General features: G+C 36.3%; 1 protein-coding gene across 17 annotated transcripts in view; it reads right to left on the bottom strand.

The window, feature by feature from the left end:
• Window positions 1–12194: 12194 nt before the first annotated feature.
• The window catches only part of raw (NDT-like domain-containing protein raw), a 95945-nt gene continuing 83943 nt past the window's right edge, over window positions 12195–24196 (bottom strand). For all 17 annotated transcript variants that reach the window (XM_073966853.1, XM_073966856.1, XM_073966852.1 and 14 more), the window contains 7 exons: window positions 21468–21579; window positions 21014–21398; window positions 20733–20947; window positions 20501–20659; window positions 17229–17674; window positions 16172–17157; window positions 12195–14850 (listed from right to left, as the gene is read on the bottom strand). In XM_073966853.1, coding sequence (XP_073822954.1) covers window positions 14695–14850; window positions 16172–17157; window positions 17229–17674; window positions 20501–20659; window positions 20733–20947; window positions 21014–21398; window positions 21468–21579 — 2459 coding nt within the window. In that variant the 3' untranslated portion in view covers window positions 12195–14694. The remainder of the gene's footprint in view (window positions 14851–16171; window positions 17158–17228; window positions 17675–20500; window positions 20660–20732; window positions 20948–21013; window positions 21399–21467; window positions 21580–24196) is intronic.

Below are 24196 nucleotides of genomic sequence, written 5' to 3'. Positions count from 1 at the left end.
AATAAACAATGAGTAAAGTTGTTAAAAAGTTACAGAATAGGGGGGCTGTTCTGTAACTTTTTAACAACTTTACTCATTGTTTATTTTACAACAATTTCATTTGTTTGTTTTGTAGTTGTTACAAAAACAAAAGAAATTTTAACAACTTTTCAATCGATAAAAGTTACAGAATAAGTTTTTACAATTTTTACCACTTTTAAACATTTTACCCGAAAAAGCGTTCCGGTACACAATAAAGTTGTAAAATGTTCACTTCTCTTTAAACAAAAGTGGCGCTGAATGACGCTCTCTTTAAAAACTTTTTACTCGAAGAATTTAAGCGTGTAAAAAATAGTAAAGTGGTTGCCGGCGCCTGATTGGCTTATACGCTAACTTTGACATTTGTTCCGTTTTTTTTACGTATTTTCCGTTCCTGAACTATTTCAAAAAACTTTTATGTGAGAATAATTTTTTACAGTTCTCTCTTTTACGAGTTTTACTATTAAAAAGTACGGGAACGAAGCTAATGTTTATAAAATTCCAAGTTAATAGTTTTATTGCTCCTGAAATGCGATGAAAAATCTTTGCCATCGGAATTCTGGGGATAAGTGAAATGCGATTGACCAAAAAATGGGAAGTTTTAACATCAAGACTAGAAAATGATGTCGGCATTCTACTTACAAAAGGAACTAAGCATGCATTAAAATCTTGCATGCTTGGCGACAAGCCTCAATAACACAGTGAGGAAATGTGTTACAATTTATTAATGTTATACCTACCCATGGTACAAATACACAGGTAGCCGCATCGGCAATTGTTGGTAACATAAGATGTCAAAATTTGGCATCAATTCAATGCAATTGACACATTATGTTACCATCAGCTGGCTTGATAATGCTACCTGTATTATTGTACCATGTACCTACCCCAACATAAGATAGTATAAACAAGCAGAGTACGTAAAAATACTTTAAATAAAATTTCCAATCGTTTCGTTTTGTATTTTCCATAGGAACAATACAAAACGAAACATAACCCTCGTTGGCCGAGCTCGCTGTTTAGTTTCGTTTTGTTTACATTCGTGAGTACGAACAAAACGAAAAGCGAAAAGTACTCAACTCCACAACAACAGATAGAAAACTAAATACAGTTTAACCTCGATTATCCGTTAATCGATTATCCGGGAACCTCCATTATCCGTGATAGAAAAGAAATGTTTGACTTTTTTCCATTTCTTCTATTTTTCGTTATAAACTTCAAAACACACTTTTCAATTAATCTGATAAAGAAAAGAAAAGGTAAACAAACGAAAACTGTAAATTCTCCCGTATTACACTATTTGTATATTTATGGTATCACAAAAACCATGGGACAAAGTCAATTCAGGTGAATCTGATGATGATGATATGTATTATGTATCCTTCTAAAATTTGGTGGATTACCGTAACAAATTTAATAAAAATTGCATATTTTCATATTATTGTACAATATTATGTCATTTTTACTTAAAAATATGTTCAAAAACTGCATAAAAGCATTGCCTCCATTATCCGGGAAAATCGATTATCCGTAATGCCTCCGGTCCCGACCATCACGGATAATCGAGGTCCGACTGTAGTACTTAACACATGTGAATAAATCAAAAACGTTTGGTGGTTGATAAAATTCACTGTGGTATGCTGATTGGTGGTTGATAAAATTCACTGTGGTATGCTGATGCTATCTTATAGGGCAATGCCGTTCTTTGATATTGCTGAAGTTACGAAGTTTTTCGGCAATTCACACACACACGTCCCAAAGGCAACGAAAGAGCACACAAAAGAGAGCAAATGTTTTGATTTGTTTTTGTTTTGCAGCATGCGTGCATACAACCTTACTAACACACTGTCAAAAGATGCCAATATTCAGAATTTTGTGTGCCCTCTTCTTGGTCGGCAGTGTTATAGGGTTGTTAAGCATCACATGTGTGTGTGTGTCTGAGTGTGCCTGAGTGTGTCATTGACCATAACGCACGGCAAACGTTTCCCAAAAATACTTGTCGTTTCGGTGGTGAATGAAACAACTTGGCAAAGCATAGCCGAAGTTACATTTCACCAATCGTACGGTTTCCATCTTTTTACGTTGAAAAGTTTGTGTTTTTGTTTTGGTTGTGAGAATGAAACGATTCAGAGAAGCTGAAAAGTTTGTGGCATTGTGTGATTGGTACGGGAATCGTTTTGTTTCTTTCCGTTCATTGTAAACAAGTAAGTACGTATCAGTCAGCTGTGCTGACGGAGAAATACCCTCAGCCACTGACCAAGAAAAAAACAACAAAACCAAACACAATAATTATCCGTATATAAAATATATTGATTTTATATCACGAGTTTGCTTTAAAATCTGTAGGTACCGTAACGTTGACATATACAAAACATTTTTGGCAACCAAACTTCCTCATAAAGGACTCAAAATATTAAATTATGTTAAAATAAGTGTGAAAGAAATTTTTGAAAAAGTTTTAGAGTTATCTTGCACAATATCCGACAGGGTTTTGAAGCTTTTGGTCCATTATCTTAGGAAGTATTGACTTACTCCGGAACAAAATGTACCATTGTAAATGAGGCCGCTCCAACAACCTCTTTATCCGAATTTTGTGTTGGAGATACCCGAAGGTGGGTGCCACCGTGGTGCAATGTTATGCACGCCCGCCTTTCACGCAGAAGGTCGGGGGTTCGATTCCCCGGCCAGGCAACATCAAACATTTTTCAACGGTGGCAAAATACCCCCCGGTAATGTTGGCGACATTTTCTGAGTATTTCAGCCTTGAAAAACTTCTCCACAAGTGGTGTCTTAAGACACGCCGTTCGGACTCGGCGATAAACAGTAGGTCCCATATCATTGAGCTAAATATGAATAGGGGTGCACTCATTGGTATGAGAGAAGTCTCCCTTGTCCCGTATAGGATGTTGTGGAACAATGTTTTTTTTTTAGATACCCGAAGTAGTGGACCGATATAGTCTATATTTCAATCCCATACTGGACTGGATGAAATAATACGATGTGCAAAGCCTGCATCAATCAAAAACTCCCTGCGAGGATTATCTTGCGGATTTGCCATTTCGGTTGCTGCCGTCAGGGTTTCTTGGAGCTTTTAGGCCAGTATCTCAGGAATTATTGACTTACTCCGGCAAAATATTGTACCGTCGTAAAGAGAGCCACAAAAAAAATTACTGAAAAAAATTTCAAAACGATCCGTGAGGAGCTCTTAAACTTTACTTTATCCAAATTTTGTGTGGGAGGTACTCGAAGGAGTGGACCGATACAATCCATATTCCAACCTGATACATGACTGGATAAAATAATACAATGTGCAAATAATAAAATGTGCAAAGCTTGCATCAATCAAAAACTCCCTGCGAGGATTATCTTGCGGATTTGCCATTTTGGTTGGTGCCGTCAGGGTTTCTTGGAGCTTTTAGGCCAATATCTAAGGAAGTATGGACTTCCGCAAGAAAAAAATTGTACCGTCATAAAGGGAGCCGCAATGAAAACTTACTGAAAAAATTGCAAAACCATCCGAGTGGAGCCCTTAAACTTCACTTTATCCGAATTTTGTGTGGGTGCCCGAAGGAGTGAACAGATATAGTTCATATTCGAACCAGACATATATCAGGAAGGAATAATACGATGTGCAAAGTTTTGACCAAATCGATTGCTCCCTTCGAGAGTTATCGTTCAGACCATTTTACAGAAAAATTTTGAACTTTTGTGGGGGGGGGGGGGGTACCAGAAGGAGTGGACCGATATGGCCCATCTTCGAACTTAAACTAAGTTTACACAAAATATTACCATACCCAAAATTTGGTTCCAATCGGTTGAACTGTTCGAGAGTTATCGTCCGCACAAGCCAGACAGACAAACATTTTTCGTATCAAAGTGTATATCGTCGCCTGAAATGCCCATAGACGTAACCCTCAATGTAACCCTTTGAGGGTTACGTCTTTGGACATTTCAGGTGACGATATACCCTTCTAGCCTAAAGACTGAGGGTATAAAAAGACGAGTTATATGGGCAACTGAACTCTAGTCATGAGTGACGGGGTGGGAATTTATCGCGATGTGTAAAGCCCTCAATATCATCATTGGTGGCTCGCTGTTTACACACAAATAAACCCATAAACATACTTGCACATCGTCCAAACACAAAAAATGAAATCGAGCACATTTATATCCGAATGCAGGCATGGTAGAACAAAGATGGTAGAGTAAGTACTACAACAAATACAATTCAACAACAACCACATAGAAATTTGTTTTTGTTTGTAATGTTAGTGTCACCGGTACATGTAAACAAAACAAGGAAATTTCTATAAATTATGGGAATTTATAAAACTAATATTTTTTCACGTTTTATTGAATATTTTGGAAAACATGAATGAACATTAGTTACATTTTCAATTTGAAAGCAGGTATGCCAACTGTTCCGAGGTAAAAATCGCTACAGCCACATACGCACCATAGGTCTGTAGCGATTTTTTCCTTAACCCTGCTACTACGTTAGAAAAAAATCACATACGCTATGTTAGGGTCATTTGATGACCCATTTATTGAAAAAATTATATAGTATACATTTTTAAAAGGTTTTTAAGGCTGGGGATAACTGTTTATTAGAGAAATTTTTTGTCTGAGCACTAATAAATTCAGTAAAGAACTAAAAATTTACATAAATTCGATTTCAATATTATCGGCAAAAAATCTGTCACTGAACTGAAAGCATTAGGATTTATTGTTTTTGAATGTAAAAATTACAACAATAAATGTCAATTGTTTGTATTATTTATTAATATTTTGTTTTGTTGTCATCTAAAACAAGAAAAATATGTAAGGAAAATGCTAAAAAAAATAAAATTAAATTTTGACATGCCACATATATGCACGGGGTCATAAAATGACCCTAACATGTTATGTGTATACACATGCAATAAATAAACTTCTAAGCACAAAACATTGATGAAACTAATTGATTTCAGTATATCTCAAAAATTCATGCACTGAGTAAGTAAGGACTTTTAATTATATCCCACCAGTAAGACATACGGTGATGATAAATACGATTTTGGTCATCAAATGACCCCAACGTAATAGCAGGGTTAAAACAGTTGACATTCCTGCTCAAACAGTGGTTTTTGTACGTCAAAAAGTAGCGGGAAAACCACCAACTTGGCACCCCTGTTTGAAAGTATTCATATCTGGTCTGTTCCTTTACTTTAAAAAATGGTAACAGTGGCAAAAAATGGTAAAAGTGGTGAACTGGTCTCATATAAATTGTATGCTTGTTAAAGTAAAGGAACGCTTTGCAGGTTAAACATGTTAAGAAATGGTAACCTCAGGCAGGTAAAGGAACAAAGCTATCATTGTACTAAATGGATAATTTCTCACAGAAAGTAGAATTCTTGCAAAAATGTTTGGGGTCGCTAAAAATTCATTGAAAAAGGAGAAGCTCTTTCAAACTTTTGTTTTTGAAAACAAAGAAGCATATGTTTATTATCGCTTTATTTTTTTAAGCCTTTACCTAATTAACTGCGTGTTGCGTGTGCGTTCAAAAATACAAAAACAAAATACATGTATTTGTTTTTGTTTTCAATTTGAAATACATCCCAGCAAAAAGTTTGCCTCCAAAGAGGCAGTTAAATGATATGTACAAGTGATCTGGAAGTGCATCAAATTATGCATTTTCACTCATGATTTTTACAAGAGCGTGACTACGGAAAGAGGCACTCCATTGCACTGCATTTTAACTGACCCTTTGGCACTGCATTTTAACTGACCCTCTGGCACTGCATTTTAACTGACCCTTTGGCATTGCATTTTAACTGACCCTTTGGCATTGCATTTTAACTAACCCTTTGGGGTAGAATAGGAGGCATTCCAAAGCACGTTTTGATACAGGCATTCTGCGGAAATTGTGCAAGCCATTACAAAATATGCCAGAACAAATAAAATGCATTATTTGTGTAAAACAAAAATATTAAGAACATTATAACATTAACACAAATTATGAAAATTCTCCATTGAATTCAATCGCAAACATGCGTGTTTCCTCCGCTCTCCATTTGTTCCAAGCTGAACTGTTTTTACTTCATTTGCTAAATGGGTTGTCTTCCCATCACCAGTTAAGATTTCGACATGTACTCCAACAGCACTCCATTCGGAAATTTTCTTCTCGTGAGTTACCGGAAAAATATTCACAAATTAAATATTATTTAGTTTGTATTAACAAATGTTTGGAAATGTTAACACGCTTCTCTCTTTTAGGAAAATGTATGCCGCTGCCTGTAGAGATGTACAAACTGATTTATGTACATGTAGGGATCTCTAACAACTGCTAATAAAATGTAGCGAACGGAGTGCCTTTTTCACGACTCCGTTTGCACTGCATCCGGATGCTGTTAAATTGTGAGGAATTGGAGTGTCTTTTTCACGACTCCGTTGAACTGCCTCCGGATGTTGTTAAAATGTGACAAATGGATTTGATTCTTTGGATTGCATCCAAATGCAGTTAAAATGTGAGGAATGGAGTGCCTTTTTCACGACTCCGTTTGAACTGCATAAAAACATGCCGTGAAAGAACTAGTCTACATTGCACTACTTCCAATTTATTTTGCTGGGATGTATTTTGTTTTTGTATTTTGGAACGCACACGCAACACGCAGTTAATTAGGTAAAGGCTTTAAATTTAACAAAATACAGTCGGACCTCGATTATCCGTAATGGTCGGGACCGGAGGCATTACGGATAATCGATTTTCCCGGATAATGGAGGCAATGCCTTTATGTGCCGTTTCCACGGTACGTCGTTCGTTCTCTATTCGTTGTTCGACCCATAACTACGAATAAATTACTTATTACCACATACAAAATTTTGTGAACGAACGACGATTTGACTACGTTGTTCGTGTAGAAATACTCTCAGAACAACTATAAAATAAGTCCCATCTCTAACAAATGAGAGAATTTATCGAAATAAATTAATTATGACAGACAAAATATAAAATTTTAAAATGTAGGGCATTTTTAGAAAAACTGGAAAACATGAATGAAAACTAAGCGGTTCAACGATTAGTATACATTCAAAGCATAGCAAATTTTCTATTCTCTTTCATTGCAGTTCCATTTTTGGTCTATTGTTTTAATTTCGCGTACAAATCTAGAAACAAAAATCAAATACCTGCCTGAAAGTCTGTATACACAAATATAGTTTTGACATGTCTCTCTCTCTCCTTAATTTTGAAAATAGAAATACATAAAAATATATGGAAAATAGAAAAATTTACAGAATTTATTGAAAATATGATGAAATGCGTGTAATTAAATATAAAACATACATTCAAAGGAATGGCTATTGTTTTTCCTGTTCTTTTAATGTGTATCATGTGTGTTTTTTGTTCAAATTTCCTTAAAAACAAGGAAACAAAAAGTGAGAAGAATTGAAATACGTTACTGTGAACAACGAATGGTGTCGTGGAAACAGGTTAATTCGTGTACGTATTTCGACTCTCGAACAACGTACTTCAAACGCTCGTGTGAACATGACATTATGCAGTTCAATTCAATTTATCGTACAATTATATGAAAATCTGCAATTTTTCAAGTTTGTTACGGCAATCTACCAACATTTTAAAAGATACTTAATATCATCACCATCATTAGATTTATCTGAATTGACTTTGTCCCATGGTTTTTGTGATACCATAAATACACAAATTGTGTAATACGGGAGAATTTCCAGTTTTTGTTTGTTCACCTTTTGTTTTCTTAATCAAATTAATTGGAAAGTGTGTTTTTACTCCCGGGCAATGAAGTTTATAACGAAAAATAGAGGAAATGGAACAAAGTCCAACATTTCTTTTCTATCACGGATAACGGAGGTTTCCGGATAATCGATATTAACAAATATTGTACCGCTTCTATAACTCTAAAGCTACACGCTGAAACTTTCATACGAAACTTCCCCATTATATATATCCCTAATATACATCGAAAATATAAATAAACTCTTGTGGCAGACACTGAAAATAATACATGAAAATATTTTAGCTTTTAGGAGAGAGCGGAGGTGAAGGATCTCCCTTTCTCCATTCTTACCCACAAGCAAGGCCTACATAATAAGCCCAGCTGATTATTATGTTTGATGTCAAAAACATTATTGTGATTTAAAATACAAAGAAACTAAAATCACAATAATGGAAAATCTATTATGTTTGTTGTCAAATCTTGTTAACAGTACTCTGAATGGCCGACCTTCTGTAGGCCTTGCCCACAAGCTCAAAACATTTTCATAAAAAAATTTTAATAGTCTGGCACAAGACTATAATATAAGATGTCGTATGATATTTGACACTAACATTACAGCCCAGTTCGATCAGCTGGGTATTGCTGTTGCCTTATATTGTTCTACCAGAAGTTCGCAAACAATTATCCGCACAAAACGAAGTCTATATATTCGGCTTAAGTTCAAGAGACACCGTAGAAGGATGAATACTCAGGGAGAAAGGAAACGTTTTGAGGTTCGAAAACTAACAAACGCCAATATAAGAGATGAGACAAGAAATAAATGATGCATTTCAGCCAAACTACTACTCATGGAAAACTACATGTAATAGCTAAGATACTAGCAGATGATAAAATTCGATGTCAGTAACCAAGAAATAAAAGGCTGAATATCCGAAATATCTGGAACTTGATCCAAGAAAGAAATCGTTTAAAATATAAAATTATTTAACAGTCCTAATATACTACCTACATAGCCAAACGTTGCAAAACATGTAAAACGTGGTACCTGCTGACCTTACCGATAAAAGGAAACATCTAGAAGAAATGGCAAAAGATGATGTTGAATTGCAAGCCCAAAAGCGGAAGCAACACTTTGGTGAAGGCGACTTATAAGATTGTAATACCTGGATGGGAATCATCCTTCTTAACTCAGTTTATAAAGTATTAACCATAATCGTCAACAATAGGCTATAGATCGAGGGCTCATTACGCGACGAAAAAGGCCGGATTTGGACCCCAACTCAGTTTTATCGACCAATCGAATACATCTACCTATCACTTTCATCTATCTACATCTATCCTACTAAACTAGGATATATTTTTATACCCTCAGCCTTTAGGCTAAAGAGGGTATTTACACTTTGATACGACCAAAAATGTGCCTCATCGAAATAATGGTTTTAGACCCCAAGTATGTTTGTACGATATCCGTTTCAAACAATTTTGAGTAGATCTAGCAATGTCCGTCCGTCTGTCTGTCTGTCTGGCTGGTGCGCACGATAACTCTCGAACGGATCAATGGATTCGGTTCAAATTTTGGGTATCGAAATATTTTGTCCAGATTCGATTCAAATTCGAAGATGGGCCATATAGGTACACTCCTTCAGGTACCTCCCCCACAAATGTTCAAAAATTGTCGCAAAACTTGTGCGCACGATAACTCTTGTAGGGAATAACCGATTTGGTCCATACTTTGTACATCGTGTAATTTGTAGCAAACTTAGATGAGGTTCCAATATGGACTCAATCGGTCCACTTCTTCGGGTACCTCCCACACAAAATTTCGGAAAAGTTCGGTTTAGGACCTGGTCTCGAATCTCTTTGATTTTTGTTTACGCAAGTTGTATTCGCTGTCCTCTATACGACGCTGTAAGTTTCATTAGGGGCAAGTCCATACTTCCTGAGAAAATAGCCTGATAGTTACAAAAAACCCTATGACACCGTGTGTAGTGGTTGGAGCGCAAGATAACTCTCGAACGGATCTGCCGATTCGGTCCAAAATTTGGCTTTCGTTATATTTTGTCCAAACTTAGTTCAAGTTCAAAGATGGATTATATCGGTCCACTCCTTCCGGTACCTCCCCCACAAAAGTTCGAAAATGTTCGGAAAATTTGTGCGCACGATAACTATTGAAGGGAATAACCGACTTGGTCCATACTTTGCACATCGTGATATTTCTACTAAACTTAGATGAGGTTCCAATATGGACTCAATCGGTCCACGCCTTCGGGTACCTCTCACACAAAATTTCGGAAAAGTTCAGTTTAGGACCTGCTCTCGAATCGCATTGGTTATTGTTGTAACATCTTGTATTCACTGTCCCCTATATGAAGGAACACGCTCAGGGGCAAGTCCATACTTCCTGAAAAAATAGCCTGAAGGTTGAAAAACAAACCCTATGACACCATGTTTTGGACACCACATTTTGGATATGTTCACTTGAATCACTTTGATTTTTGTTGAAGCAACTTACATTCGCTGCCTCAATTACGTTGGCAAAAGTTGTTTCAGGGGCAAGTCCATACTTCTTGAGAAAACAGCCCGAATGGTGTAAAAACCCCTATGGCAACCCCATGGTCTATGACGGTCCATTCCTTTAAGTACCTTTTCCGCAAAATTTTTGAACTTTAATCCTAATCAACATTTTTGTCGGTTCATACGACCAAAAATTTTGAAACCCCCTAAATACATAAGTTTTTTGTGAAAAGTGTTTCAATTTGCACAGGCTGAGGGTATATCTCTGTCGGCAAAGCCGACTGATACTTTTTTACTTGTTCAATAACAAAAATTCCAAAAGTAGTTTAGAATGTGCTCTTTCAGATGAATGACTGAACTACTTAAACTATTGGTAGTTTCATCTTTGTAATAAATCACGAAAAATGAGTTATTTTTGGTCTGCACAATTAGGTATAACCCCTTAAATCAGGTTACATAAAAACGTACTATAATGAAAAGGAAGAACTGGCCCACACAGTATTGTGAGATATGCTTTGGAATGGAACCCTAAGACAGAAGACGTCGACGTCCGAAGAATACATGGCGAAGAACGAATTTAAAGGTTTCTGACAAATTTGATAGCTCTATCGAATATAATGCGACAGACGAGTGTCATTATATTGACTTTGAATTCAATTTATAGGATCTCCAACGAATATTTTGAAATAAAGCAAAGTGAATGGTTTGTCGAATTACTTTAGGTAATATTCCTTCCGGAGAATTTTAAGTTTGTCGGAGTAAAGCGTGTTGAGAGGAAAAAGATTTTCGTATGCCTCACCTCTATCTACTTCAAACTGACAATGGTGATAAGGAAAATTGTCGTGACAACGTAAAGGAATGGCCTTTTCGTTTATACAGAAAAAATCTAGTGCCTAGAGATCTTCTTATTTGTAAACTTTCAACAAGAATCGTTGGCTTGTTGAACAAATCTATAAAAATACAAAATCTGTAGTTGGTCTGGGGTAGCAAGTTATCAGAATATTTTGAGATACGCACGAGAGTGAAGCAAGACTTTTTCCTACATCCAATCATATACGTTCTGTATTTGAACGATGACTTGATTTGATGGATGACTATATAGTACTAAACGCAAATATCCCCAAAACTTTTCAAATGAAGATTAAAATTTGCAATAATATTGCGCTAAATGCGGAATGGAAGAAAAAATGGACCCCCAATGGTGAAATAATTAGAACAGTAAATTAATATACATAAGTACCATATAAGTGTCAACCACAAAATTATTCTTAAATTAGAAGAACTTCTTTTCAAAGCCATCAGTGGAGCTAAAATCGGAATGAAAAATGTTTTAACTGTATGCAATTCCATTTATCTCACTGTGCAACATTTTTGAGATAATCGTGCGCAAACAACTTCTACCGTAGTAAGAAAGTACAAACCCAACCGGCAAAAATTGATATTTATTAGTACACCAAGACCTCGCTTTGCGTCGTTTCACTTTGCGTTGTTTTTGATGTTGCGTCGTTGTCCAATTGGCACCAATTTTCACTGTGCATCGTTCGTTTTTCGATGCTGCGTTGTTTTAAGTTCGGAGCGTCAATTTTTTTTTGGAACTATACTTCAAAATAGAAAAATAATTGAATTGTGGCTTTTCTTACCTAAATGAAGTCAACTCTTACCTCATAATTCAAAAATTTCCGAGCTTAAGGAGTTTTTTTCCGCGAAAATAACGAATTCTAAATTGCAATACATAGTGACAAGATAATAACGCATTTTACTTGGAATATTTTAATGAGAGCTTCAAAGGTCATTTCCCCACTATTTTTTAACACAACGGCAACTCTAAGCCGTCGTTTGAAAGAGCGAGAGAACAAGAACTCCATATTTTTTTGGTGCCACTCACCTTCAAAAAAACGAAAACATTTATGATCGAAAATCAAAGCATACTTTTAGGATTAATTTAATTTTTGTGTTTATTATAATTTGTATTTGTAATAATTAATTCAATTTCAATTCAATTCAAATTTTATTGAGTCTTTTCCTTTTTAACATATGCATGTACAATTTTGAACATTGTTTCAGTGGGTCCTTAAAACTATAGTGTTTGGTTTTAATGTCATATGTGTTATGTTCAGCACCATGCTTTTCCATATAATGTTGATTGTGTTAAAAACTAAATTTAATATATGTTCCCGTGTTTGCTCCCGACACTACAATTTTTGAGAGCATGTCTCGTTTGGATTTATCTTACAACTAAATTTAACCTAAACCTAACCTAACTTAAACTAAGCAGATAAACTGTAATAACGATAGACATGTGCTTTAGGCTATAAAACACATTTCTATCGAGAAAACTTTTTATCTGCTCCGTTACCTAGCCCCTGTGCTTACCAGGAGAGGTGCTGATATAGAAATCTGGACACTCAATAGAATCCAAGGCCATAGCCAAATCAATACCAAGTGGGGAAACATAATTTGTGTTTTCCCAATCGAATTGATTTTGTTCTTCAACAACTCTTTGCATAAGTGAGTTAGAATGCATATAAAGTCTATTTACATAATTCTTAATTAGTTGCATGGCATAGACTGATATTGGGGTAACATGAGCTGCCTCATAAATATACTGATTTGAGAAACGCTTGTTATACGCTTGAAAATTTTTTCCCACACAGAGTCGTAGTATTTTCCTTTCCAGTATTCCGAACTCTTTCATTACCGTTGGTGATATCGAAAACCATATGGGTAAGGCATAGACCAGAACTGGTCTAATAGCAGTTTTGTATAGCAATAACTTTGTTTTTTCAGGTAATACCCTGCTATTAAGGAGTCTTCCAAGTGACCCCTTAATACCATATGCCTTCCCCAAATTGCACCGTGCATTTTGGTTAAATTTAAACAATTTGGTTAACCAAACTCCCAAATATTTGAATCTGTCTTTAAATGGTATTTCCACACCATTCAGAGACAGTCTCAAAGACTTACTTTCAGGAACTACCCATCTCTTGCATTTTCCGGAAGCGTTTCTCAAACACATAGCCTCGCTCTTGGAAGTATTTATCTTTATGCCCCATTCAGTATAAAAAGCATTAACCGTTCTTAAGTGACAGGATACAATAGCTAACGCTTTACTTGGAGATTCCGCGTGTGCATACAAAAGACAGTCGTCAGCGTACAACACACCCAATGAATTTTGATGCGTATGAGGAAAGTCGTGCATGTAAATATTAAACAGGTGTGGCGATAAAATAGACCCCTGGGGAACCCCACAGGATACACTATTCGTATCAGATATCTTATTTCCAAGCTGAATGTAAAACTTCCTATCAGTGAAAAAGCTTCTGAACATTTTTACTATATGCGGTTCAAAGCCTAAACGAGCCATTTTATACACAATGCCATCGTGATAAGTCCTATCGAATGCTTTCTCAACATCCAGCGAGATTGCAACCGTGCATTTTCTTTCTCTCAAATTAGAAATTATATCATTATTAAATTTTGTTAACGCATCCACCGTCGAATGTCCCTTTTTAAAGCCGAATTGAAATTCTGAAATATAGTCGTTTGGTAAACCTGCATCCATTTTATCCCGCAAAATTTTTTCAAATAACTTGCCCAAATTTGAAAGCAATGAAATCGGTCTCAAATTGTTAATATCTGTTGAATTTTTTTTCTTTTTGATGGGAAGAATCTTTCCTATCTTCCAGAATTTAGGAAAATATGAATTGTTTAAACAATTATTAAATATAACAACTAGGTAATGTATTGCCTTTAATGGAAACTTTCGTATTAGGAAATTAGAAATATCGTCCAAACCACATGACTTTTTATTATTTAGCCCTGACACTGTTAGACGAAGGGCTTCCACAGTTGTAAATCTGCTGTCGAGTTCGTTATTAAACGTTGTAATAATTAATATTTTCTCTTATATGTTAATGCATTGAATTTGAATGTGTTTGGATCTTAAATATTATTAGCATTTCCTAAATTTAACTAAAAACAAAAAGAATAGAGACACTGTACTATACACATTATTTACTGTCATCAAGTTAAAGAAAGTGGGGTAGAGAGATAGAGAGAAAGGGTAAGGGGATATTATTTAGGGCGGGTATTTGAGTCAGGACAAAAACTAAAAAATTCCACAAAGACACACTAAGCATAACTTATAACCAAAAAACTAATTTAAGTAAAACTGCAAATTGTTAAACTATATTTCTGTTAGGGGTTATAGTTATTTCTTTCACTTGTTGTTGTCGCTGTTAAACTAAAAAAATATGTACAAAAAAACAATAAAATCTATTTTGTTGTTTGCTTCAGAAAAGAAAGGCATTATGTTTTGCATTATCAAAAGGCATTAAAGAAGCGTTTGTTTATGTTTATATTGGTGTTGTTGTTATGGCTTTTTTGTATGAAATTCATGGTTTCATATTTTTATGTGATTTTTTTAGATTTATTCGTAACGTCTTGAATTGTAGGATTGTATCTTTTCTACGGTGCATTCCAAAGCTGCCTTAATATCATTGAAGACCGGTACACCTTGACGTTTGGCCAAATCAATTAAATAGGAACGTCCACGATTGTAATCTTTAATGGCGGTTGGTGTGAGCTGGAATGAAAGAAATGAAAAGGTGGAGACAGGTAAGAAAATGATAACAAAAGATCGAGCACATATGGACTTCTATTAAAATAACTACTGGTCTTTCTTATATGTATGTATCACTAGCCTTCAGAAGAGCAGATGACCTTCACATGGTGGTCAACTCTAAAAGGAGCTACTTGTCAACTATTGTCTCTATTAGAAGACATTCTTCTTTAAGAAGACCACCAGGTCGGTCTTCGATAAGGATACCTCAGAGTCTCCTAAAAAAGGCCACTGAGTCTTAAATAAGAAGACCTCCGACCTCAAGTCTTCTATAAGAAGACCTCCGAGTCTTCAATAAGAAGAACTCGAGTCTACAATAATTGGAATTCCGAATGTTCTATAAGAAAAACTCCGAGTCTTCTGTAAGAAGACCTCCAAGTATTCTGTAAGATGACCTCCGAGTGTTCTATAAGAAGACCTCCGACTCTTCTATAAGGAGACCTCTATAAGAGGAACTCCGAGTCTACAATAAATGGAACTCATAGTCTTCTATAAGAAAACTTTCTATAAGAAGACCACCGTGTCTACTATTGGAAGACCTTCGAGTCTTCTACAAGAGGACCTCTGAGTCTTCTTAAAGAAGACCTTAGACTCTTCTATAAGAAGACCATCGTGTCTTCTATTAGAAGACCTCCGAGTTTTCTATAAGAAGACCTCTGAGTCTTCTGTAAGTAGATATAGAAGATTTCCGAGTCGTCTATACGAAAACCTCCGAGTTTTCTCTAAGAAGACCTCCGTATCTTCAATGAGAGGACCTCCGAATCTTCTATAAGAAAACCTCCGAATTTTCTATAGGAAGACCTCCAAGACATCTTCTATAGGAAAACCTCCAAGTCTTCTTCTAAAAGAACGCGCCCGAGTTTTCCAGAAGAAGACCACTGAGTCTTCTAAAAGAAGACCTCCGAGTCTTCTATAAGAAAACCTCCGAGTCTTCTATAAGAATACCTCCGACTCTTTTATAAGAATACCTCCGAGACTATTATAAGAAGACCTCCGAGTCTTCTATAGGAAGACCTCCAAGTTTTCTATAGTAAGACCATTGGGTCTTCTATAAGGGGACCTCTGGGATTCTTATAAGAAGACATCTATGACCCTTGGGTCCCTTCTAAGAAGACCTAGACCCAAAGGTCCAAGTAGAACTTCGGGTCTTCTAACAGGGGAAATTCGAGTATTGACCTTCTAGAAGAAAAACTATCAAACTTTAAGGAAGTCCTGTTGGTTTGTTATTCGTATGTAAATTTTTTACTAAGTATCCGTCTAATTCGTAGTTGCTTTTTTCACTCACCTTTTCATTGCCGATAACACAATCGTCGGGTAACATTTGTACAGCCAAAACGACATTATACATAAGACCAATACAGTGAGCTGCTAATGTCATGGGTGCCAGAGAGCGTGTTTCATTGGTGATAACAAAGAGTAGGACACGACTAGAGTCCAACAATGATGGATTAAAGAGATTCGGTCGCACGGGTGACAAAGTCCAACTAAGAGATTCCTCAGCTATGGTTAGCTCTTCAACGGTTTCTTCATTGGTCTTTGTGCCACTGTTGGTACGGCATTTTCTGCGGGTACGCATAAAATTGCTAGCTGCCGATGTGGGTTGCCGGCTGTTGATGCGCCAGTTCGGTCCCGAGGATTTATTGTTGTCATCTTCGGCCGCCACCTTATCGGGTAAATCCAATTGGCTGGGATTTAAACTTTCATGTAAGGCAGGTAAATGAAATGTTATGCCTTTTGATTTGAAATAGGGTATGGCCAATTCCTGGCGCCATTTTGTGCGCAAGTAACAGCTACCACCCAAATAGACATCACGAAATTCTGGTGCCGTTGCTGAGAGACCACCACCAACCAATGGATCACAATAGTTAATGGAGTTGATGGAACTGCTACTTGAAAATACCGAATCATTGGAGTCACTTTCTTCTTCTGTGACCGATGTCTGGGTAGACATGTCTACCAGTTGAGCTGCATATGCGACGGCTGCTGCTGCTGTCTGGGGTTGTATGGTTTGAGTGGTGGTAACCTCAGTGGTTTCAATGGTCTCCACATTCACCAAAACATGTTGTTTGCCACCAGCCTTGGCCAAAAGGGTTTGAGAACGTGAGCGTAGAGGTTCTGTGGGCTGTGGTGAGGAAGTGCCACTATCACGATTACGACCCAGCAAATCGTGAGAGTTGCTTAAACGTTCTTCACTGCCCGGCACACTGGCATTGCTGGAGGTGCGCGAAATGTTTTTGCTGCTGAAATAGGTTATGGCAAAGGTATCCTCACCTAAAATAATTTGTAATAAAAATTATTAAAAATATTTTTCTGTGAGGTTTTTAAATAAAATTCTCTCTTACCTTGCAAATTTGATAAATATACCGGCGGAGGTGGCACATTGGTACCCTTAATGGGTGATATACAACCACTTTCGTGAATCTCCTGCTGCAGTACCGACAAATAGGCCGATATTACACAGAAGAGATTGAAATCAATTTGTTCAGCTGTACTTGTTTTTGTTTGATTTTGAGCACACGAAGTAGATGATGACGATGATGATGGAGAAGAAGAGGATAAGGGTTTTGTACTACTACCACTGGTGGTGGCCACTGTAGGAGCTTCATCTTCGCTATCTGTGTTATTGAGACATTGCAAAGCTTCACGTTGAGCGGCAATGATTTTTTGCAAATTATCCATATTTACTAAACTTTGGGCATAACCCAAATATAAGAGAGCACGTTGACACTGTTCAACAGTGATGTGTTCATACACGGGATTGACACGGTCAAAAGCACCACGTATTACACTGAAATGAGAAGAAAATGGTTATTAGAGGATTAATGTTTGAGAGGATTTCAGAGAGAAAAAGGATAGGTCATAAAGAAAACTTTAGTAGGACCTTTGAGATCCTCAAAGGAGATTACAAGACATTTTTTGTGGAGAACCTCCTTAGAAAGATTCCAATTAATAGAAGTTCCCTAGAAGTGCTTTTATAGAAGTCTATTATGAGTAATTTAATTATGAATTCTTCCACCTATAGAAGACCATTAGAAGCTTATTTATATATTGAACGCAGCCATAGCATGTTCCACCTGTAGAATACCCTTATAAGGTCGATCTATAGAATATTCATAGAATGTCATAATGTATGCTATAGAAGGCCCCAAAAAAGTAAATTATGTATGGAGGAACTGAAGAATCACTTCTACGCTTAGAAGACCATGATGAAGGAAGGTAATGCAATTTATACATTGAAAACTCATAAAAGTTTTCCTCTGAGGTAACATAAAGAAGACATTCTTTGTATAGAAGGTCCGAAGACCTCCGAGACTTTTATAAGAAGACCTCCGAGTCTTCTAAAAGAAAACCACCGAGGCTTCTATAAGAAGAGCTTCAAGGCTTCAATAAGATCATCATAAGCAAGCCAAGTCTTCTATAAGAAGACCACCTTGCCTTCCATAAGAATATCTCAGAGTCTTCTATAAGAAAACGTACGAGTCTTCCTTCTACGCTTAGAAGGCCGTGGTGAAGGAAGGGTATGAAATTTACATATTGAAGACATACATACGAGGTTTTCCAGTAAGGCAACAATGAAAGCTTTCTTTGTATAGAAGGTCATTATAAGGTCTTATGACGGAAGGGTTTCTATACATAAATCGTCCTTTACATGTGAGCCACGTTATAAGGAGTCTTCTATTAAAGGTGACCTTCTTAGGGTCTTACAAAGAAGGAAGAGTTTATAAAATCGTCTATGGATGGAATACTTTACACGGGACTTAGAAGGACCTTCTTTATGTAGAAACCCTTTAAAGTATAGAAGACCGTAGCAGTTTTTCTGTGCATAGAAGACCCGCAAAAGTCGGTTAAAATACAGAAGGCCCTTAGAAGGTATTCTGTGTGTATAAGATCCTTAAAACATATTTTTTTGTATAGAATGTCTTTGGAAGACTAGAAGAACCTTTTAGAAGTCATCTAATTTTAGAAGACCCTTAGAAGGATTTTAAAAGAAGTACTTTGGGAGGTCTTTTTCGTATAAAACCCCTTCAGAAGACGCTTGAAGTTTGTAAAGCTCTTAGAGTATTTTCAGATGATCATCAATAAAAGTTCCGATGACCGTTCATGTGCAGAAGACGTTCAGATTGACTTTTATACAGAGAGTAGTCATCTAAATAGAGACGTTTTTTTTGTTGCCCGAACAAACTTATTCTAGACGTTGATGACCCTGAGGGTGTTAATAGGGTCGATAAAGCCTGGGGTATTTTCAGATGATCATCAATATAAGTTCCGATGACCGTTCATTTATACAGAGCACGATAACTCTCGAACGGATGAACCGATTCGGTACAAATTTTGGCTTTCGTAATATTTTGCCCAAACTTAGTTTAAGTTCTAAGATGAGCTACATCGGTCCACTCCTTCCGGTACCTCCCCTACAAAGGTTCGAAAATGTTCGGATAGTTTGTGCGCACGATAATTCTTGAAGGGAGTGACCGATTTGGTCCATACTTTGTATAGCGTAAACTTTCTACCAGAGTTATATGAGGTTTCAATATGGCCTCAATAGGTCCACTCCTTCGGGTACCTCCCACACAAAATTTCGGAAAAGTTCAGTTTAGGGCCATCTCTAGAATCGCTTTGTTTTAGCAACTAGTATTCACTGAACTCCATACGACGGTACAAGTTTCATCAGGGGCATGTCCATACTTCCTGAGAAAATAACATGAAAGTTGCAAAAAACCCCTATGACACCGTTGTTGGAGGTGGTTGGAGCGCAAGATAACTCTCGAACGGATCTGCCGATTCCGTCCAAAATACGGGCTTAGTAATATTTTGTCCAAACATAGTTTAAGTTTGAAGATAAGCCATATCGGTTCACTCCTTCAGGTACCTCCCCCACAAAAGTTTAAAAATGTTCGGAAAAATTGTTCGTACGGTAACTCTTGAAGGGAGTGGCCGAATTGGTCTATACTGTAGACAACCTAATATATCTACCAGATATAGATCAGGTTCAAATATGGACTATATTTGTCCACTCCATCCGGTACCTCCCACACAAAATTTCGGATAAGTTCACTTTAAGACCTAATATGGAATCACTTTGATTTTTGTTGAAGCAACTTGCATTCGCTGCCTCAATTACGATGGTAAAAGTTTTTTTAGAGGCAAGTCCATACTTCGTGAGCAAACAGTCCGAAGAGTGTAAAAACCCCCTATGGCTGGAGATCCACTTCCATAACGCTCAATGTCGATCCATTCCTTTTAGTATCTCTTTCGCAAAACTGTTGATCTTTAATCCTAATCAAAATGTTTGTCGGTTCAAACACCCAAAATTTTTCAAACCCCCTAACATACGTATTTTGCAAAAAAATTTTTTCAATATACACAAGCTGAGGGTATATCTCTGTCGGCAAAGCCGACTGATACTTGTTTACTTGTTTTTACAATATTTGTGTATATGTTTCTCACAAAGGCTAAAAAAAATTCAATAAAACCCTACGATACCTTGTCGAGATTTATGTTTTGGCTACTTTGGAACCGTGCACCCTCATAGATCCGCTATTGGTTATCAACAAGTCTCTATAGGTCTATAGGTGGCAGAGAAAATTAAATTTATGTTGTTGTTTTTACTTACACTAAAATTGAAGCTATATTCGAAGGAGGATCTCTAAAACCAGCTAAAATTTCCTTAGTACGCTGCAGACCTGAGGGTATATTATTGAGCACTGGTAAACCACGACGTGTGACCAGTTCGCGTAAGATTAATTGATTGCGCGTTAAATCAATATACTCTCTGAAAAGAAAAGGAAACAATATTAATCATTTCTCCAAAAAAAAAGGAGGAGGGACGTCCTCTTCAAACTTACTGTTGAGATATATGTTCATTGAGTATATTTTGGTTAGGCCTGTACGGATGCAGGACCAGCACCAGCTGCTTGCAGTTTTGACCCGCTATATGTGCCGCCTCAATGGCACCAGCAGACGCGCGTGTTTCTGAATCCATAACAAAGAATAACACTCGCGCTTTCTCCTTAGCACGATGCTCAAGTTCTATGAGATCTGGCGTCCAATCGGAAACTTGCTGTAAGTAAAAAAAGAGAGATATCAGCATTTCAGGGTTTTAGAAAGCAATTTTTGTCTAACATACTGGATTATAAAATGAAATGCCTGATTCTTTAAGGGCGGGTATGGCAACATCAGCACGCCAGGTGGTTGGATTACATGAACCACCCAGAAATACTTCAACGGGTGCGGAGGTGGTTTCACCAGCTTTTTGTTGCTGTTTTTCATTTTTATGGCAGTCTTCCACACTGCTAAAAGATTTTGTGCTACGCAGTTCATTTCCTGGAAAACTGCAATTGTTGCTGGTGGCGGTGGTGGTAGTGTTGTCATGCTTTTTTGTTTTGTTACTGTGCTCATTGTCGCTGATACCATCACCAGCAACAGCTGCTGTAGCATTATCATCAAGTAGAGAGCTAAGTAAATGGGATTTGTCACAATAACCCGGCGATGTGGAACCAAATGTAGATGTGCTGTAAAGGAAAGGTATAAGAAGTTATTAAAGTTTGGGTATATTGTTAAAGTTATAAAAAAAAACTTACCGGAATCTCTTTAAATCAGCTGCCAATACACAAAATTCTCCAAATGTCAAACCATTTGATTGGCGACTGCCTTTGCGAGCCAATAATTTAGCTGTTTGTAACATATCACTAACTGTAAACGGGGAAGGGAAGAAAGAAAATTGAAAAATTAGAAAAAAATAATATTTTGTAGAGCTAGGTTTTGTTTATATGCAGGTAATTTAAAGGAGATCAGCAATGTGTGTGCAGGAAGATCAATTCAAATAAAATGAAGAAGGAGGAGTGTTCTCATATAAGAAAATGGATTGATGACCCACTGATCTTCTGTCAGAAGAATGCTTACGTTCTCTTCTATAAAATTTGAATTTTTTTCTAGTTGGGGAGATTGATCTTTTATATAAAGAAAAGGCTGAAACTCAGTAGGAAGATAATCTGATATTCAATTTGAAAAACTTGAGATCTTCTGTGAGGAGATTTAATGGACCCTTATTCACTGAACTTGAAAATGATCGAGTGATCTTATACGAGAAATTGGACTGATCTTCTGAAGACGAAATAATCTCCTTTGAGGCAACCGTCAAATATTCCACGAAGAGTTCGATGGATCTTGCAATAAAAGATCATCTGATTCAATATAAAAATATACAGAAATTTTTTATGAAGATCGGTTAATTTTCCACGAGAAGTTCTACTGATCTTCTGTGAGAATAGTTTTTTTTAGAAGACCGACTGATCATTGAAAAAGTTCAATAGTTTTTCAAGGAGAATATTGACCAGCCTTAAATGAGAAAATCAACTGGTCTACAATAGGAATACCAACGCTCACGTGATCTTCTACGAGAAAATGGACTGATCTTCCTTGTGAAGTTGAAGTGATCTACTTTAAGGCAACCATCAAATCTTCCACGAAGAGATCGATTAATCTTTTACGACAAGATCATCTGATATTCAATATAAAAATATACACAATTTTATATGAAGATCGGCCGATCTTTCGCGGGTAGCTATACTGATCTATATAATAAATGATGAATTTGATCTTCTATTAAATGATGTATGCATATTTTTTTTTTGTTTGAGAAGATCGACTGATCTTTGTCAAGGAGAAGACCGCCCAGACTTCAAAGAGAAAATCTACTATGAAAAGATCGGTTTCTCTCCTACAGGAATACAGTTTTCTCGTGATATTGAAAACATGGTCTGATCTTCTTTGTGAAGACGAAATGATATCCTTTGAGGTAACAGTGCAATCTTCCACGAGGAGTTCGATTGATCTCTTACGCCAGGATCATCTTATGTTCAATATGAAAATATACAAATTTTTATTATGAAGATCAGTTGATCTTCCTTGTATAAAATAAAAAAATATTTTATTAGTAATTGGCTGATCATCCTTGAGAAGATCGACAGTTTTTCAAGGAGAAGATCGATCAATCTTCAATGAAAGGATGAACCGATCTTCAATGAGAAGATCGACTAATCTACAATTGGAATACTTTCTCGTGATCTTCTACGAGATGATGGACTTCTTTGAGAAAATGAAGAGATATTCTTTGAGAAAATCTTCCACAAGAACATCAATTGATGGTTTATGGGCAGATCATCTTATGTTCAATATGAAAATATACGAGAGTATGGACTTCTTTGAGAAAATGAAGAGATATTCTTTGAGAAAATCGTCTGAACTTTCACAAGAATATCAATTGATCGTTTATAGAAAGATCATCTTATGTTCAAAATAAAAATATACAGATTTTTTATATGAAGATCGGTTGATTTTTCATGTGAAGATCTTCTTACTGATCTTCTTTGAGAAGATGAACAAATATTTTTGAAACATCTACTTATCTTCCATCAGAAGGCGAGAGAAAATTGACTGATCTTCTATGACTTCGACTTATTTCCTCTGGGCAGATAAACTGATCTTCAATGAAAAAATTTAGGGATCTTTTAAAATACGATAATACAGAAATATGAAGAAACCTCCTACATAAATATTAGTTATCTTGGATAAAATGACCGAGTGATATTCTTTGAAGATCAACTGATCATCAGCATATCGACTGATCTATTATGAGAAAATCAATTGATCTTATGTACGAAGACAGGCTGATCTGCAGTATAAAAATCTACTAATGTTATATATTAACTTTTTGTACTGGACTTCTATAAGTATTCAAGGTCAAGAGATGTTCTACATGAACATGAATCTATGAAAAAATCGGCCGATCTTTGGTAAGAGAATCGACTGATGTTTGACAAGAAGATCGAACGATATTCTAGGAAGATTGATTAGTTATCCATAATATGATCTCCATAAAGATAATAGACTGATCTCTCATAGAAGATCAATAGATCTGCTCATATGAGAACTGTCGATATTTTCATGGAGAAAGATCTTATATGGAAAGTTAAAGAGATGTTCTATGAATATATTGGCTGATCTTTGATAAGGAGATCAAGTCATATTTGACAAAAAGATCCCGTGATCTTAGACAATGAAAAGAAAGATCTGCTGATCTTTGATATGAAGATCAAGTGCAAAATCGTGTGATTTTTTTTGGGATGCTCGGTTGGTCACCCATAACATGATTTCCCTGAAAAAAAAAAAAAAATGGTCTGATCTCACTGGACTCGTTCTCTCACAGCTGAACAGTCGATATTTTTTCATAAAAAGGTCGACTGAAATTATATGAGAAGATCGAGAAAAGTTAAAGAGATGCTCTATGAAGATATTGGCTGATCTTTGA

Source organism: Musca autumnalis, unplaced genomic scaffold, assembly GCF_047663935.1.
Source record: "Musca autumnalis isolate F117 unplaced genomic scaffold, ASM4766393v1 scaffold_2, whole genome shotgun sequence".
NCBI classification, from domain to species: Eukaryota; Metazoa; Arthropoda; class Insecta; order Diptera; family Muscidae; genus Musca; species Musca autumnalis.
The sequence above is the reverse complement of the archived record's forward strand: the minus strand, read 5'-3'. Positions and strand labels throughout refer to the sequence as shown.